Source organism: Theobroma cacao, chromosome 3 (genome assembly GCF_053813885.1).
Source record: "Theobroma cacao isolate CCN51 chromosome 3, ASM5381388v1, whole genome shotgun sequence".
Taxonomy (NCBI): Eukaryota; Viridiplantae; Streptophyta; class Magnoliopsida; order Malvales; family Malvaceae; genus Theobroma; species Theobroma cacao.
The window spans coordinates 39,480,339-39,497,117 of record NC_142641.1 but is presented as its reverse complement, the minus strand read 5'-3'; the positions used below and the strand labels follow the sequence as shown (position 1 = coordinate 39,497,117).

Here is a 16,779-nt window from a genome sequence, read left to right as displayed (position 1 = left end):
CTTCCTTTTTATTAGGGTCGAAATTTTGGGCTTCCCACCTTTCCCTGCGCGAAACCGCGTGACTTTTATTCCACGGAAAGAACCCCACCCTCTCTCAAGTAAGGAACCCCGACAGGCCACCAAAGTCAAAAGATTCCCCCCTTGCCTCTTGTCAATTGCAAGTTACACAAGTCCAATTGCATCTTCGCCTTCCACGTCAGGAGCGGGCCCTACACAATTGTGCATTCTACGGCCCTGATGCAACCGTGAGTGCGTTTGTGATTAGAGAAGAACCCACCACCTTCTGCTTTCAAACACCAAAGGCCCCGGCAAAGAGTAAAGCCGTTATACGTGTTCAGAGGTCCTTGATAGCAACACTTGCTGAAATTGCTCCTCCCCATATTACTCTTTATTTTATTTATTTGGAGGTGCGACCCCCCTACTTTCACAATTTTCCATTTCTATCCCACTTTTTTGTAACCATTTCTTTTGCATCATTCACTTTCATGAATCAAGAGTTTCAGCATGTGAGCTTGTAAACTAGAAGTAGATAGAAACAGGGCGTGCTCATCCAACATGTAGAATTCGAACAAGAGGACATTAATTAGGCCACCACCTTAGGAAGTACAGAAAAGATGTTTTCCACTCAATTTGGCGTACCATTTATATAGTGAACTAAAATAGATGAGAACAAAGAAAAGAAAAATGCATGCAAACAAACCCTTTTTGCTAATGATCAAAAATCAAATAATCTAAACCCCACGTGTCTCAAACCCAAACCTTGGCAGCCAAAATCCAGAAAACATATATATATTATAAAGAACCCAAGTAACCAAAACAAAATCAGAAAGTCATAAGCCCTGCATGTGTTGGCATGTGCCTGCATGTGCAGGTGTGTAGGTGGCTGAGGAAAGACAATCTATCTGCCTACCATAAACAAGCTATGCCGAGATTAGCCATTTCATGAAGAACCTCCATTAAGAAAAACATGGCACCAGATAAAAATACAAATCATTCTCGCCTATATAAAAGAATATTGCTATATCAGACCATAGCTATAAATTGTCGTCCTAGTCCCCCTCAAAGTGGGGCAAGAACATAACAACAAGACAAAGCTTTAACAATGCATAAACAATTATGTATGCTGTTTCAGTAACCGAAATCAAAGCCACATGCTTATAGAGGAGAGGATGAGGGCACAGAAACCTGGACAAAATTTATGACATCAAACAGCAAAATGAGATGGTCCATATGCTTGAAAACCAAGCGTACCAAAGACTTAATAAGATTTTGCAAAAATGGCAACTTCCTTTGCAGAGTTGCCTGTCATCAAGCATGTTTTGGTCCCCTGGGGCTGTTCAAAGGGGAAACAGCGAATTGTTGCCCCTGTTTCTTCTTTAACTCTTAATTCATCTGCATCACTGCACCAATGATAGAAACATATTGTTAGACTTACAAATGTGCACGTCTATATGCTGCCAGATGAATAAGTGAAATACTTCTGATACAGCTATTGTCATTATCTTAGAGAAGTACTCCACCTAGCTGACCAAGGACCCCTAGCCCATTTGCCCAAGGATATTACTTCCTTGAGTTCTTCATAAGAGCTCACATCCACAATGTTACTGCAAAAAGAGTAAGGAAGAATTACAAAGAAGGGCAATGAACCAAGGAGAGTCCCAAGAAACACAAAAAAATCTATTCAATTGAATGCACTCCGTGAAGCTTTCCAGATAATTACAGCTTTACAAGAGAGACAGATATAATAATCCATCCATGTTGTTACCATGAAACCATACAATTTATTACTGGCTAGATGAAAATCTAATCAGCCAAAATGATTCAAAAATAGTAATTGGAGCCACCATCAGGAAGTTAAAAATCCCCATACTCAGTAAATTTTTTTTATCCTTTTTGGCCTTGTCCACAATTGGAATTTGCAGGTACAGACGGTGGGAATACTTCAGAGAAGATTTTGCTAGTTTAATGAATTAGGCAGATATAAGATTTATTTTCAAAAAAGTAGATATAGGCTTACCTTGAATTCTACTAATTTAAGATTGATATAAGATTAGATATATATAAAAAAAAAAAGAGAGTAGATATAAGATTGATAGAAAGTTATTACCTTGAATTCTACTAATTTACTTCTTTAGGGATCAAGATCATTATGATTAAATCCAAACATACTAATCCCTAGTCTAATGAAAGATTGTAAAACCAGCTCTTATATAGGTTGCTATCCCAAATTCTTCAGGGGTTATCATTAAGTTGAAGAAGCTAAATAAATAGCTCTGCAAACAAGAGAGTAGTCATACAGTTTATAATCTGCTGTTTACAAATGAAAGACCAGGTTCACCAATTTCAGTAGTGTAGCACACATGCTTTAGAGTGACATTGTTATCGTATCCATATGATATTCTTTAGCTTGAATATTAAGTTTGATTTCAATCTAAAGAAGAGGTACTAGGTGACCAGGATGAGCAACAGAGCTCAAAAAAATTTATGATTGGTCAATCTCTCTTTGCCTTGAAAAGAAAAAGAATAATTGCGTGAGCAAGAGAGCACACCTGTCCCGAAAGGATATTGCCCTCTGAAGAAGAGATGATTGGATCTCATCCAACCGGTCTTTCACATAAGCTTCTAATATTGAAGGTTCCATAGATATGCCAAAAACTTTCCCCTGCTTCCCAGGAACATCTCTTCTAGATATGACCACACTCCCACTTGAAACATCACGAGGACCAATTTCAATCCTCAGAGGTACTCCCTACAAAATCATTATCTAAAGCTTGAAGCAACCAAAAGTTAAATATATTTTTGCAAAGCAGAATTCTCTAAAAGATTCAAAATAAAGAGAGAAAGAGAGAGAAAACTTCTTTCCTAGGAATAATAAGATCAGCAATGTTGCATAGTGAAATAATATAAGCACCCAAAACAACACAAGGGGCAAATCAGGGTTGGGTTTCAGACTGCTTGCATGTATGGAGATATATTCTGTGATTTGGCCGGGTTTTATAAATTTTCTAGGGGTTTCTCCTATCACAGCTTTTCAGTTTGAGCAAGAACCTAGAGTTAAGGAATAAGCTTTCATACTTCAGCAAAACTGATAAAGAGTTATCAAATTTAAACATCAACAACTTACCTTCATTTCCCAGAAATTGAACTTCCACCCCGGTGTCCTCTGATCTGCATCATCAAGTTTAACTTTAAGTCCAGCAGTTTTGAGAGTTCCTGCAACAGATGATGCGGCATTTAGGACTCCTGTTTTCTCATCAGCCTTCTTCCAAATTGGTACAATCACCACCTGATAATGGATGATGGACAACATAAAAAGACAATCACCTTAAAAAAAAAAAAAAAAAAAAACTGTACAGCAGACTTAAGCTTTATTATATGTCCATGATCATTTGAAAGATAAACAACTGAATCAAGAAAACAAGCAATATTCTAAGGATTATATGTGTCATAAAGCAGTCAATGGTTGGGGTTATCACATGCACTGTAATAATTAACAAATGTAAATGCAGCCACAACTATAATTAGTTCATAAGTTAGTAGTACACAAAGAAAGATAAAGAGACCAAATCACTAGCGCCCTCTACACTTATGAGCATCCCTATTATCTGTTTCCTAATTCATTTATTTACCTATTTCCTATTGATAAGTAGATAAGCAATCTATTAATTATTATCTATGCCTTAACTAAGAACAAGCAGTATGATAAGCATTAGACTCAGTACTCAGTAATGCTCTATTCCAACACCATTCTACGTTACACTGGTTAGCCCACATATTGAGAATGCTTTCTCTTCACATAAACTGGTTGAGCTAAAATTACAAGTGTTGGGATATGGACTCCAATTATCTACATATTTTCATCTTTAATTATTATTGTTTAAAAATGATATGTAAGGGACATCTCAAATTCAACTCTTAGTAGGATTAAGGGTTTATAAGATGGGGAAAGCTACCCATTTTGTCACACAAAGCCCATTGAGAGTCCATATGCAAGTATAAAATCAGAAAATTTGTTGTTAAAATAGTTACAACAACACCAGCATTACTGTTCTATGACCAAAATCAGGATATATGCTCTCTTTCTGCCTTCGAGAAATGTAACTGTCCTCCCTTAAAGCCAAACTAATTCTCAGATATTTATTTAATTTCATAAAATCAGAATGCATCAATGCATCCCAAGAAGGTAAATTAACCACTTCTAACTTCCAGAAAGTAGTTTGCAAAAGGAGTTCCCAGTATAAATCATTCAACTTCAGAAGTTCCACCTGACAGACTGGACTGCTCAAAAAGGGTCCCAAAAACTATATGTTTCCATAATTTCTTCAAAACCAATAACAAGTTTTTACTCCAAACACAGAAAATTCCAAGTTACCAATCACCAAGATCAAAAATAACAGTCTCAGCCTCCAAAGATTTTTGTTACAAGCACATTTACTATAGCCTTTAATCAAAACACCAATCAACTAATGCCAACAACAGTATAGGCCATCTATTACACTTCATCAGCAAAAGCCATTCTTACATACCTGTATTGGTGCAATCCTCGGAGGAAGCATCAGTCCACTATCATCTCCATGGGTCATGATAATACCACCAACAAACCTTGTGCTGATAGCCCAAGATGTTTGCCACACATGTTGCCTTTGCCCATTTTCATCAGTGAACTGTAAAGGCAGAACTTTCAGTCAAATGCCTTTATCATTCTGTAGTTTACGAATACAAAAGCAAACAGTAATATGCGACAAAGAGAATCCACCACTCATATTAGAGTTTGAAAGGCCTATCACAATCAAATGATGAAGAAAAATATTATACCACAGAAAGCTGCATACCCATTATGCATGACAAACATTAATGGATGAAAATGAACAGAAATAGTATGCAGAACCCTGTCCAGCCAATAGCTTTTATGAAGTGTAATAATTTAAAAAAAAAACACTCACCTTCCTGATTTTGGATTTACTTTCAGAAAGTGCTAGGACCAAGAACAGAGAGAATAAGACACTCAAGATACTAGAGCCATGAAAACGGAAAAAAAAGGAAACTAAAGCTACCTATCTCCAAGGATAGCAGACAACCACCAAAAGATGCCTATATAATCATTGAAAATGTCTCTCGAAAAAAAAAAAAAAAAAACCTTTAAACTTCAATCTAGTAAACCAATATATGTATGTATGTATTTATGTATGCATTTGCTTGATCAAAGGGTCTTTAAGTGAATAAACCCATGACAATACCCACATTCTACAATGGCTCAAGTTTTAGAGAGTTAATGACAAAAACATAGCAGGCTCATATTTCAGTTATGTGAAAGTAAAGTATAGCAATGCATTGATTGCCTGCAATTTCCTCAACATTATACTTCATTGGTTGACAAATTATTTGTTCCCTGCATGCTCATCCATGTTAGGAATGGAAAAGAGATCCAAAAAGAGCACCTAGTGTATCCATCACCTGTGTTCCAAAAGCACGGGAGAAGTTTTGCCCAAGATTGTGGCTGGTTCCTGCTTGCAAGGCTTTACGATCACCCATCATAGCCTCTATTGTGTAGGTTTTATCCGCACCAGCAAATGTTTCCACTTTAGATTTTCGACCTGCAATTACAGGTATTGCAGCTTGCTCATAAGCAAACTCTGTATAGACGTCAATCATCTGAAGTGCCTGCAGTTCAGTAGCACCCAATCCTTTAAATAAAAACATTACCATCCAAAATCATCATGATTAAGCCATAGGTAAAGAGACACAAACCTCTTTTTCTGCCTCTTCTGGTGTGGCATGGGCAGTGTGACCTTCCTGCCAAAGAAATTCAAGAGTCCTCACAAATGGTTTTGTGCGCATCTCCCATCTTGTGACATTTGCCCACTGAACCAAATATATCACAATAAAACATGTGAAAAACAGTGGGTGGCAGCCCTGCATAACTGTATAGCCATGCAGTAAGTAACGAAGCTTGTACCTGATTGATCAAGAGAGGAAGATCACGATAACTATGAATCCACTGTGTAAACATATGATTTACTATGGTTTCACTGGTAGGTCGAACCTGTCACAACCTCAGGAAGTACAACAATCAAAGACAAAACTCAGGCCATGTCATCATGGTTTCTCTTGTAGCAATTTCATTAAAAAAATCATTAGTTTGTATGCAATTGATAAGACTTGGTAATCTTATAAATAATTAGAGTTAAGCTAAGTAATACTATATGTGTACCACAAGTTTCTCTTCGAGTTCCTTTCCTCCTCCAATTGTAACAAGAGCTAATTCTGGACTAAATCCCTCAACATGGCTAGCTTCCTTCTCTATAAATGAGTATGGAATAAACTGCAGTCATGAAGTAGGTTCCAAAAACTATTAACATAAAGTAAGCAAAGCAAATAACCAAAAGGAGAGGTACATTAAAAACACACACACACACCTGTGGAAAGTACATGTTACTGTGCCCAGTCTCCTTGAATTTAACATTTAAATAATCCTGCAAGTTTTTCAAAATAACCCAAATATTGAAAAAGAAAGAGAGCAATGGAAGTAATTCTTATTAGTGGCAATTAGAAGAAAATGAAGCGACCTGAATTGCCTCCCAAATAGCGTAACCGTAGGGGCGAATAACCATGGTACCACGAACCGGACCGTAATCAGCCAGCTCGGCATTGGCAATAACATCAAGGTACCAAGCATTGAAGTCCTGAGAGCGAGGCGTGATAACTCGGTCAGTATTCGCTGGGTCTTGGGCTCGGCTGCTCTTCTTGTGGTCCAGTCGGTCCTCGGTTTCCGGAGGACTCGACGCCGCGCTCTGGACGGAGAATCCCGCGGCCAGAGGCGGACGGAGATGGAGGCGCCGCCGCAGAGACACCGTGGTGCGGCGGGTGAAGGAGGGGGAGAAGAGGGAGGTGAGCGTTAGTAGTCTTAGCGATGACACCATTTCTGGGAGCGGTTGCTTCGTTACAGTCTTTGAGCTTTCTTCGGGGAGATGAGGTTTCTGAAGTGGGAAGGTACCGAGTGTGCTGACGCGCATTGAGGACTATGGTCGTTCGAGCTTTGCTACTGTTTGATTAATGTTATCTAAACAGATCATGAGTACGAGCTGGGCTTCCTAAAATGAATTGGTGGGCTGAAAGGCCCGACGAGAGATTGAATTCAAGGTTCCTGAAAGGGCTGATGGGTTGTTAGGCCCAGTTTCGGGGAACAAAAAGGCTGATAGATACATAGGCTCCCAAAATGTAGACAAGCCCAAACAAACGTGTAGTTTATGCTATTGTTCCCAAGTATTGCAATTTCATTTTGATCATACTTCCCTTGATTGATCCACAATTTACTTCTTCAGAATTGATCATCTATGCGAAGTAAAGAAGTACTAGTAAGATTTACAAAAGGGTTGCCACTTTGTTGAATCAATTGACTAAAGCAACAAGTACAAGAAGAACTAGAACAGGAGAGTACCAGTTCCAATCTCAGCTTCTACAAAAAGGGTTGCCATCTGATTTGCCTCCCTAAAATTTGAACTAAAGAAATCAAAAGATTTCCGGATAGAAATACTTTGAGATTCTAGTATGCAAAACGTTTTCATTCCAATTAATCCCGACTGCAACACATAATTGCATACAAGATTCATCCCAGAGTAAGAAACTACTACTACTAAAAGCGGTTGCTGCTTATATACTACTCATGTAGCAGTGATGCAGATTCAAGGGCAATTAATGCTTTGGAACGTAGGGTGTTTCAATCAACCTAAAGCTGACGATGTCATGGTCAGCCCAGTGCACAAAATGATTAGGCGGTTCTGGAGTTCTGGTAGCAGATGGAGAGACAAGTTTGCTACACAAGTTGTGCTTCAGAGGAGATTGGTCTTCAATCAGCAGCCCAGGTATCTCCAGTGGTTCCAAGCTTTTCAGGGAACTCTTAGGCTGTAACAGATAGGAAACTTATGAATTTCAAACTAGAATGAGAAAACCAATATGTGCACAAATTTTGCAGCGAGATGGAGGGGACTGCTAAATATAACAAACCTTTGTCTTGTTTGATATTGGAGGTGTCTTTGAAAGTGTTGATTGTCTGGAGAAATCTAAACAAAAGAACATGCATTCAAAATTAGGTGTCTTAGGCAAACTAAACCACAATGAACTTTTGGACATCTGTATGGTTAAGCCTTAAGTTTTCTTTACCCTTGTCCAGTCCAACCATCTGTAGAAACTCATCCATATGCATAGCTTGTTTTTGCGCTTTGATGCATTCCTGATGGTTGTGAAGAAAACATTCCTCTTCTATCACAATGCTTCGCTTTGCATTAAGATTTTTCTCTGCGGTCACTCGCATGCAGGGCTTGACCGAGTTTGAAATATCAGAAAGAGCTTTCCTGGAATCATTCTGCAGCACTCTCTCGGAGGCATTAGAGACGCTATTCTTTCTGTTTGCATCAACTGGGATCTTAGAAGTAGTAATTGTCCCTTTGTCAGCAATGGAGAAACCATGGCCATTCTCCTTTTTTGGTGCCTGCTTTTGAATAGGGTTTACCGAATTTGATAAATCACCAAGCGGTTTCCTTCCTGCAGTCCCTCCTTTTTTTGGTGCTTTCGAAACTTTTTTCTGCCCCCCAACAGAAACTCCTGGAGAAGAAAGAAACATTGACTCAGACCACAATGACACAGAAAAACCCATTGAACATTCAACAGATAACATTAGGGAGAAATACCATTATAGTGAACATTCAAATTCTGATCTTGAATCAAACGACCAGCACGCAATGCCATTTCTCTAATTTTTTGGGCAGATTCCAAATTCCAAACTGCTATAGTACTGTACAAGTTAGAAACTGATACATATGAAAAATCCACAGAAGGAGAAACAAAAACGATAAAAAAGGGCTCATGAATGGCATTACATAGGAACAAAAAAAAGTACCCAAATGATCAACAAGCTACAGTATATGATAAATGAAACTTACAGATTGTCTATGGTCTATTTAAGTGCAATAGGAATCAATAACATTTTAGTATCAATAATTACCAAAATATTCTTATTTTCTAGTAGATCCATTCAAGTTCAAGGCAATTTCAACCAAAAGAATACTCCATTGGATTATCAAGAAAATGAAAGGAGCCACAGACCAACGAAAGAAACATCATGTAAGACTTCAATAAATTTCTTGACACAAAAAGAAATCCAATTTTTTTTCTATGAAAAATGATTATCACAACATTCATTCCAAAAGAACCTCGGATTATGCAAAATCTTTTTCAAGAAAATAATTCCAAGAAAAAGAGAGACTCGTAAGGGTTTGAGAAAGAAGCTTACGTATGGCTCCCAGGACGAAATTCAGCCGGTCTTTCTTGCTTCTTCAACCAATTTTTCTTGAGATTTCCAGTGGATAGATCACTTTCTTTTCCTCGATCAACAATCGGTCTTGTTTCTGTTCGTGATTTCTCGTTAGAATTAGGAGATTTTATGAAAAAATGGATGAGGATTTCTTTTTGAAAGAAATAGCGGATTCTCAACGGTAACTTTGTCGTGCTTTTACGGTAATACCCTTTCTTTTCCTGAACATGGTGATGTGTACAAGTCTGATTGGGCTTTGATGAAACCCGATTTTTCGCTCTTTATTGGGCTCACGCACAGGCCTAGGCCCACAGCTAAATTGTACTTGTAACATGAAAAGGTGTGTTTAAAAACTATTCTTCCGATATGAAATTGTGAATCCCACTTAGAATGTTCTCCTTTCACATTTATTAGAACATTTTGAAACTTGAAACATAGTTGCTCATAAGAGCAAAGAGATAATGAATATTTGGCTTTAAGTTAAAGGAACCACTGTCTTTTTGGCACTAACATTTTAAGTAAATATCAAAACGGCACTGATTATATTATTCTGATCTCAAAGTCTACAAGATTGAGCCAACCAGTCATTACCTCAAAGATTAAACAAATAAAATCAAGAACCTTTAAGTTTCAAGTTAAAGTCCCATCGCATGTAAATTTAATATAATTTTATATTGATTTGTTTATTAAATAATTTCATTATAATTGTAATCTCATAAAGCATATAAAACGGAGCTCCTCTCCAGAAAATATGGCAGACCACTAAGTCAAATTCACCACCCAAAGTTTAACATGTAATTAACTTAAAACTAAAAGGGAGAAATCACTTAAAATAGACAGTAGAATACCCAATTGTATAAAGTCTAATGAAATTTGAAATGATGATATTGTCAATAAAGGCAATAATCATATAACTTTATTTTCTGCCATATCTTTTACTAATTAATTTGTTTTTTTTTTCCCCCTTTTTGCTTATCAGTTTTATATTCTTGGCAAGTTTTGGTTGGTGTCCATTGACAGACTATACATCTCACACAGGAAATGGACAAAAGTGTTGCCGAACGGGTAGCATGTCAATGTTATATACAAAGAATTGAGGTTGCTAGATAATATATGCTGCAGGGTGCACCAATCATTGTATAAAAATAAAAGCGAAAACCGTTTGCTGGTTAAATAAAATAACATAAAATAAAACCTTTTTTCCTTTTTTTTTTTTCTCCCTTTTTAAGGCCACTCTTCTCCCAGCAGAAACGCTACCCGACAACCGAAAACACGAGTTATTGATGTGAATGCGACACTGAAATCCGCTATTTGCCCATAATTAGCACTTAAAAAAAGGGAAGAACCAAGAACAGTAGACTAAAATTCTGGTTCACTCAGCAAACTCTAGTGACTAGCTTATCTGAGATTACAAAATCTTCTGCAGTCATACCTCCTTTCGAGTCTTTTCAATTATTTTATTCATAATAATTTCAACAATTGTCAAATAACATAAATCGCCTATTGCAGTTATATTCACCTTTTTATTTAAAACTTATTTATATAATAGCAGAAAGAGCATTTCATCTGCAGTTATAGACTATATAATATATTAGTGGATCTTATATAATTTACGATTGTGACGAACTAATTCTAAGAAGTATGTTCCCCTAACTATATATCCTGAAAATGTGAAGTGGCTCACATTTGAAAAGATAAAAAATTCAAGAACCAAAAGAAAGAAAAGAAAGAAATAGAGAGATTTGACTTTGCTACAAAGGGAAGTCTCTTTTTGTCAATGAACTTTAGTTTTTGTGACCCAACTTTTAGGCGACATGGCTGTGATGAGTATGATCATCCATCCCATTCACCCTCCCCCGTCAAATCCAACACTCTTTGGTCATAATTCACATCCTTTTGACTCTCAATTTCATATATTTTATATTAAGTATAATAATTTTATTTTCTTTTTGGGTTTGATTACCTCATTGAATATAGGGGTTCAAATGTTCAAATTGCTTGCACGGCTAGGGAGAATCATTTATGGCGTGTCACTCCCCCAACATACAATTACTTGCAAAGCTCGGGGGTTTAGGTCTCTCACATTAACTGTTTTTACCATATGCCATCATTCCATGATGCTGGACATGCTGTTGCTATCTTCTCCTCTTTATAGCTATGCATTTATATCTGTACCTCTACCCAAAGCTCCACCTTTATTTTTTCCTTTATTAATCTATGGCCCAAGTACCAGAAAGCATACACGCTTGTTTTATGACTAGCAATTTTATTTTATTTTGCTTTCGAGTAGTGAAAGAAAAATATACTAAGATTAAAATTGGTACTTGTTGTATGCATAGTACTCTTCCAATTTCCATTGTTTCCTTATGATTTTCAACCACATCATGCAGAGTGGCTCGCTTGATCCCATTAATCTTGTCTTTTATGTTTTTAATTCATATACATATATATATATATATATATATATGTGTGTATATAATTTTTTGGTAGGTAGGGGGGAGAGGGAAGGTGAAAAATGCAGATTAGAACCCAAAATTACAATACAATCCAAAATTATTTTCTTGGCACAGTTGATAGGCCCCAAAAAGAAAAGGTTGTTATACCTAAGCAACCCCTAACTAGGCTGTCCAATCACTTATATTTTATATCAAAAAGAGAAGGGGAAAGTGGGAAGAAACAAATAAGGATTGCCAAGAAGAAACACTGTTATGGAATGTGGACTCTACTCTCTAGAGATGGATAAGGAGGAGGAGGAGGTCCCCAACACATCCTTTTAACTTAATTTGAGTGTATTTTGTGATTGCCCAATTGAAAGATGGACTAATCATAACCAGCTACGTATGATGCAAACAAAGAAGAAATCATAGCATATAAAAAAAAAAAAAACACTCAAGGCAAAAAAAATATCATCACTCTTATTGAACCGGACCAACCCCCCAACAAAAAATTAATTTCAATCCAGTCACATCCGTCATGAAATTGGACCTCAAAATGCAGAGAAACTCTTTTCCGTGAACCCATTTGTTTAATTTTTTTTTTTTTAAGAATAGGAAACCAATTTCTCGAAGGAATTAAAAGTGGAATGGACATGGTTATTTCAATTTTCACAGGCTTGCGTCAGACTTGCATTTTTGCTGTCCCATGACCAGTGAAAATTTAATTCCATTTACTGAATACATGCCACTCTCTATGAAAATCCCCTCATCATAAATCGGAGACAAGAGAAAAGTTGCCAAAGGCAAGCGTAGCTTTAAATACAAAATGAATAACAATCATTCTATATAAAATGATAATATACGTTAGAATCGTCTGCTTAGATATTTGTTTCAAAATGGAAAGTTATTACTCTTTTTTTGGTACAACAAAGCCAGTAGCATTTACCCATAAACAATCTGTTTCCATTATTCTTTGTTTGATTACTACAGTTAATATCTACATCAACAAATGTGTTAAGATTTTGAAAATATGAATGCGGCTTCAAATATGTGATAATATAAAGGCAAATATATTCGTAAAAATCTATATTCTGACAAAAAACATAGATATGGATTTTGGTAGGGATAAGCCCATTGAAGAAGAACAAAACGTTTGGTAACAAAATTGAAAGGTCTGAAATCAAATCCAAACATGTACACGTGAAAGCCCTGCCATTGCCATAATCCTCAACTACGTTACATTGCAAAGAATGTGGTTGTACGAGAATTCCAATCAGATTCCAACACGTAATCCACAAACGACTAAAAATTTACCTAAAATGAAATGTCGAAAAGATTAAATAAATAATCCACGAAGTGGAGCCCTCCACTGCTGGTAATGTGAGGGCAAACTACACACCATGCCATACCACAAGTCAGCATTATACCGAACACCTCTTTCACACACGCCAAAAAAAAATTAAAACCATTAACTAAATGCAGGCGCAGAATTTTCCTCGAATCCAAACACTCCTTTTTATTATTTGGGTTTGGTGGGATTTTTTCGCTCTTTTTTTCTTTCCCCTTTTTTGCATATTTTTTCTTCTAAGGAAAACGTTAAAAATATAATAACAATTAATAATAATATTAGAGAGAGAAGAGGGAGGAGTGAAGTTAACGCCAAGCAGATGCGACGGTGAGAGTTCGGCCCATCCAACCAAAGCTAACCCCTCCGTTTTCTTCTTTAACGGTGAATCCCGGGTTGACCCGATTACCAGAACTGAGTCTAGCACGCATCGACTCTGCAACGCTTTGGCTCAGTGGCTTAAACTCGAACCCCGCCATGCTCATCCGGGCCCGCCACTTCCCAAAAACCTCGCATCTTTCAACGCGGTCCCTCCCCTCGCACGCAACTGAGTTGGCAATTTTGCGCAACAGCCCTTCCTCCAGCTTAACTCGTTCCGCTTTATCCCTCGACACGGTCGACTCAATCGAGTCAATTAGCGCTCCATAATACCCGCACGCTTCTCCCACCCGAGACGTGAACGGCGCCGTATTGGTGTTCATTTCCTGTTCCACTAATGCTACCACGCGCGGTGCTAATCCTTTCACGCGTCGTAGAAGCTCGTCTCTCGGGTTCTCCACGGATACGCTCTCATCGGGCATTTGGTACAGCTTAAACGCAAAATTGACGGCCAATGGCTCGTCCGGTTCGCAACCGAGCGCCTCGCGACTCAGATCGCTGAGTTTCAGACTCGCTACCACATTAAATTTCAAACAAACTCCAAACCGCTCCGCGATTTGACTCAGCTTATCGCCAACCATCTTCAACCTCTCATCCCCAGCATTATCAGCAATAGCTGTGATCTTTACCATCACAGGCTGCCCACTGCCACGCTCCGACAGCGCGTGGAGAAGATTTATGTACTGCCCTCCTTGCCCAATATCAAAATCAATAACATGTAACTTATTAGAGTTTGGTTGGTCCAAAGTGGCATCGAGGATAGCCAGATTAGCAGCCAGGAACCCGAGCTTAAAACAAGGAGATAGATCATAAAGCAACTGAGTCGCAGCAGCGTGTTCCTTGCTGAACAACTCAGCCACCGGTGGCGGGTTTTCTGCTGAGTTAACCCGGGATTTAAGAGCCAACAACATGCACTCCATCAACCTCTGCTCTGAATTCCCTTTAGAGTTAGCAACTTGGGCTAATCGCGTCAGGATCTCGTTAACGACATCAGTTTTGCCCTCGGAGATAGCCGATGCGGCCTCCATTATTGTCTGCTTTGAACAAGTTGAAGCTGGAGAAGCCACCGATGACGTGGACGAAGACGATGAAGTAGTAGAAGAAGTAGGCGATGGAGCAATCGGGTTGTTAGGGCTGCTGGAACTGATCAAGTTTTGTATAGTTTCGGACCACTCGCTGTTGGTATTGGTAATCACCGAAACCGCATCTCCTTCCTCGTCGTTGTCGTCGTCTAACAGCTGTTTCTCCAGCTCTTGGAGCTGATTCATCATCTTCTTCTCCGGGTCTTGCTGCTGGACCACCCGTGTCTGAGCCGGGTTCATGTACGGAACGCCTGATAAACCAGGGTTCACAACCTGGATTGTGGTCCCGGAGGTAGTACCAAGAGGAAGTTGCTGCGGCCTCAGTTGTTGTAAAAGCGGCACACCGTATCGCTGCGACATGCAAGATGAAGAAGACGAGAAATTACTCGAGACGTCTGGCGACAAGTTGGCTGAGAAATCGATGGGAGATAACGGAGAAATCGGAGAAGTGTGCTGGTAAGTTCTGGGCTTGACCGAACGGAGATAAAGACTGTTGAGTCCCGGATGGTTATTCTGGTGTTGTTGCGTTTGGAAGTCCGCTAGTGTTCGCTTGCCGATGAAATTAGGTGCGGCTCGGTTCACGATCTGAGATGTCGGGTCCATGAAGATTCCGGGAATTTGTGTCCGGTACGGGGCAGTGGGTTGGTTGTTACTCATGCCGCCGGTGTTAGCCATGGATCTGCCTGCGATTCCACCGTAAAAGTCTGGGCCACCCCCAGAGAACCCCGATGCCATTTCCCCCCCTTCTCCTTTCTCTGTTCAGAGAAAAGGATTTAGAGAAAGAAAAAATGAAAGGAAGAGTTACAAGAATTAGCTTTTTAAGAAACGCATGACAAAAAAGATAAAGAGAGAGAGAGAGCGAGAGAGCGAAAGAAGAGAGTTTCGCTTATGAGCGTAGCAATGATTCTCCTGAATATAACGGAGGGGTTAATGGCGATGGAGAGAGAGAAAAGAGAAGGGGTTTCCAAAATCCAACTAGCTCTTACCCGTCTGGTTTTGGTGGTTTTCGGTTTTCTATTTAAAATATTAATACAAGAAAAGTGAATATTGTTTTCTATGGGGCTGGATGAAGCATCAGATCACGGCCGTTAATTTCTTCGTGATTTGGCGGTTCCTCAATTCTTATAACAGCGTGCGGTGATTACTTTGATTAAGACCAACTCTTCTTCATTACAAGGTTATAACCTTCTCTGCCATCAGTTTGAAACAGCACCACGTGTATTTTCCGAGCGTTGACTACACGCAGCAATGAGAAATGCGAATGCAAGACAAACAAGGGAAGTCATTCCACGCGACGGAAAGGGTCGTCGGACTTGAATTTCAATTTGTGTGAATCCTTATGAACTTCGTTTGGTATTTGATCACCTGACAGGACAGTTACCAACTGCTTAAAAAAGCTAGCGACAAGAACCCAGGAATGCAATCCAGAACAACAACGAAAGCGATACCCGGAATACGTGGAGCAATGAGGTCGAGCTTTGAGGGAACTCACGGTAACCGATCCGTCTGTTGGAAACTTCTTTTAACTTGTTCGCTGATTCGAAATTCCAGTACCTCGGTTTGTCCCAAGTCCTAACAGACGATTCCCGGTTGACTCTGGCTGCTTTTACCGACACGTGTTGGTTACCCACCTTTAGTCCATGAGGAGAGAATTTCAAAACCATAAAAGATGCCTACGTTGGCCAAGCCCCAACCTTAAAAATTTTGACGCCAACACACAGAAAAAATAATAACAAATAAATAAAAATCTGAAACAGAATTAAAAGTTTCGGCTAAGAAGTAACTATTCAACTCAGTTTTCTTCAAATTAAAGTAAATTCGCTACGCTGCTGTAGTTTAACGGAAATGGACAACCTGTTTTAATAAAATGACCAATTTACCCCTGAACACGGAAATTGCCTGGTCAATTAACCAAATATCGAGTGATCAAACATTGTCAAACGCTCGAATCTGCCCATCTACATTAATATTGGAAGAATACTTTGGGACCCACCAACTCCTCCTTTCTTTCTTTTTTAAGGGTAGAAATCAAGTGCTCTTAATTTAAAGCACTGGAAAAGATACAAATGGACAATCATTGACAAATTACAAGCTCCAATCGAATTCTATTGTTTAAACGAAAAAGTTTCTTCATAAGCTATTCTTTCATTGCTTAAGCTCGCGATATTGAATTTTCTTATAGAATGTACTGATTTGAAAACTAATGCATTAAACTCTTATCAAACAAGA

The 16,779-nt window shown here is 38.6% G+C and overlaps 3 protein-coding genes across 5 annotated transcripts; all 3 read right to left on the bottom strand.

Annotated features, from left to right (window-relative positions):
- Positions 1-980: 980 nt before the first annotated feature.
- OVA6 (Class II aaRS and biotin synthetases superfamily protein) lies at positions 981-7,031 on the bottom strand. Its single transcript, XM_018117445.2, has 11 exons — positions 6,567-7,031; positions 6,417-6,473; positions 6,212-6,322; positions 5,957-6,043; positions 5,749-5,862; positions 5,455-5,661; positions 4,527-4,664; positions 3,125-3,286; positions 2,550-2,749; positions 1,521-1,604; positions 981-1,400 (listed from the first exon to the last, which is right to left on the bottom strand). The coding sequence occupies exons 1-11, from the start codon at positions 7,011-7,013 to the stop codon at positions 1,259-1,261; spliced, it is 1,749 nt and encodes a 582-aa protein (XP_017972934.2). The 5' UTR covers positions 7,014-7,031; the 3' UTR covers positions 981-1,258.
- A 330-nt stretch (positions 7,032-7,361) lies between these two features.
- On the bottom strand, positions 7,362-9,433 carry LOC18605614 (uncharacterized). Of its 3 annotated transcripts, none has more exons than XM_018117556.2 (5): positions 9,290-9,433; positions 8,688-8,791; positions 8,161-8,601; positions 8,005-8,060; positions 7,362-7,902 (listed from the first exon to the last, which is right to left on the bottom strand). In XM_018117556.2, the coding sequence occupies exons 2-5, from the start codon at positions 8,743-8,745 to the stop codon at positions 7,693-7,695; spliced, it is 765 nt and encodes a 254-aa protein (XP_017973045.2). In that variant the 5' UTR covers positions 8,746-8,791; positions 9,290-9,433; the 3' UTR covers positions 7,362-7,692. The 3 variants fall into 3 exon arrangements, with proteins under 3 accessions (XP_017973045.2, XP_088660437.1, XP_088660436.1); XM_088804311.1 differs by having other exon boundaries at positions 8,688-8,783; XM_088804310.1 differs by having other exon boundaries at positions 8,688-8,780.
- A 3,802-nt stretch (positions 9,434-13,235) lies between these two features.
- Positions 13,236-15,560, bottom strand: SCL8 (SCARECROW-like 8). Its single transcript, XM_007038717.3, has one exon. It carries the CDS (start codon positions 15,283-15,285, stop codon positions 13,399-13,401), a length of 1,887 nt encoding a protein of 628 aa, XP_007038779.1. The 5' UTR covers positions 15,286-15,560; the 3' UTR covers positions 13,236-13,398.
- Positions 15,561-16,779: the final 1,219 nt, after the last annotated feature.

Coding starts and splice junctions, on each gene's coding strand:
- LOC18605614 (XM_018117556.2), bottom strand. CDS start 8,745: ATGGCATTGCGTGCTGGTCGTTTGATTCAAGATCAGAATTTGAATGTT. Junction 8,602..8,687: donor TTTGAATGTTCACTATAATG/GTATTTCTCCCT, acceptor TTTCTTCTCCAG/GAGTTTCTGTTGGGGGGCAG. Junction 8,061..8,160: donor GATGGTTGGACTGGACAAGG/GTAAAGAAAACT, acceptor TCTTTTGTTTAG/ATTTCTCCAGACAATCAACA.
- OVA6 (XM_018117445.2), bottom strand. CDS start 7,013: ATGCGCGTCAGCACACTCGGTACCTTCCCACTTCAGAAACCTCATCTC. Junction 1,605..2,549: donor GCAATATCCTTTCGGGACAG/GTGTGCTCTCTT, acceptor CTCTTTTTGCAG/TAACATTGTGGATGTGAGCT. Junction 1,401..1,520: donor AGGGGTCCTTGGTCAGCTAG/GTGGAGTACTTC, acceptor TCATTGGTGCAG/TGATGCAGATGAATTAAGAG.
- SCL8 (XM_007038717.3), bottom strand. CDS start 15,285: ATGGCATCGGGGTTCTCTGGGGGTGGCCCAGACTTTTACGGTGGAATC.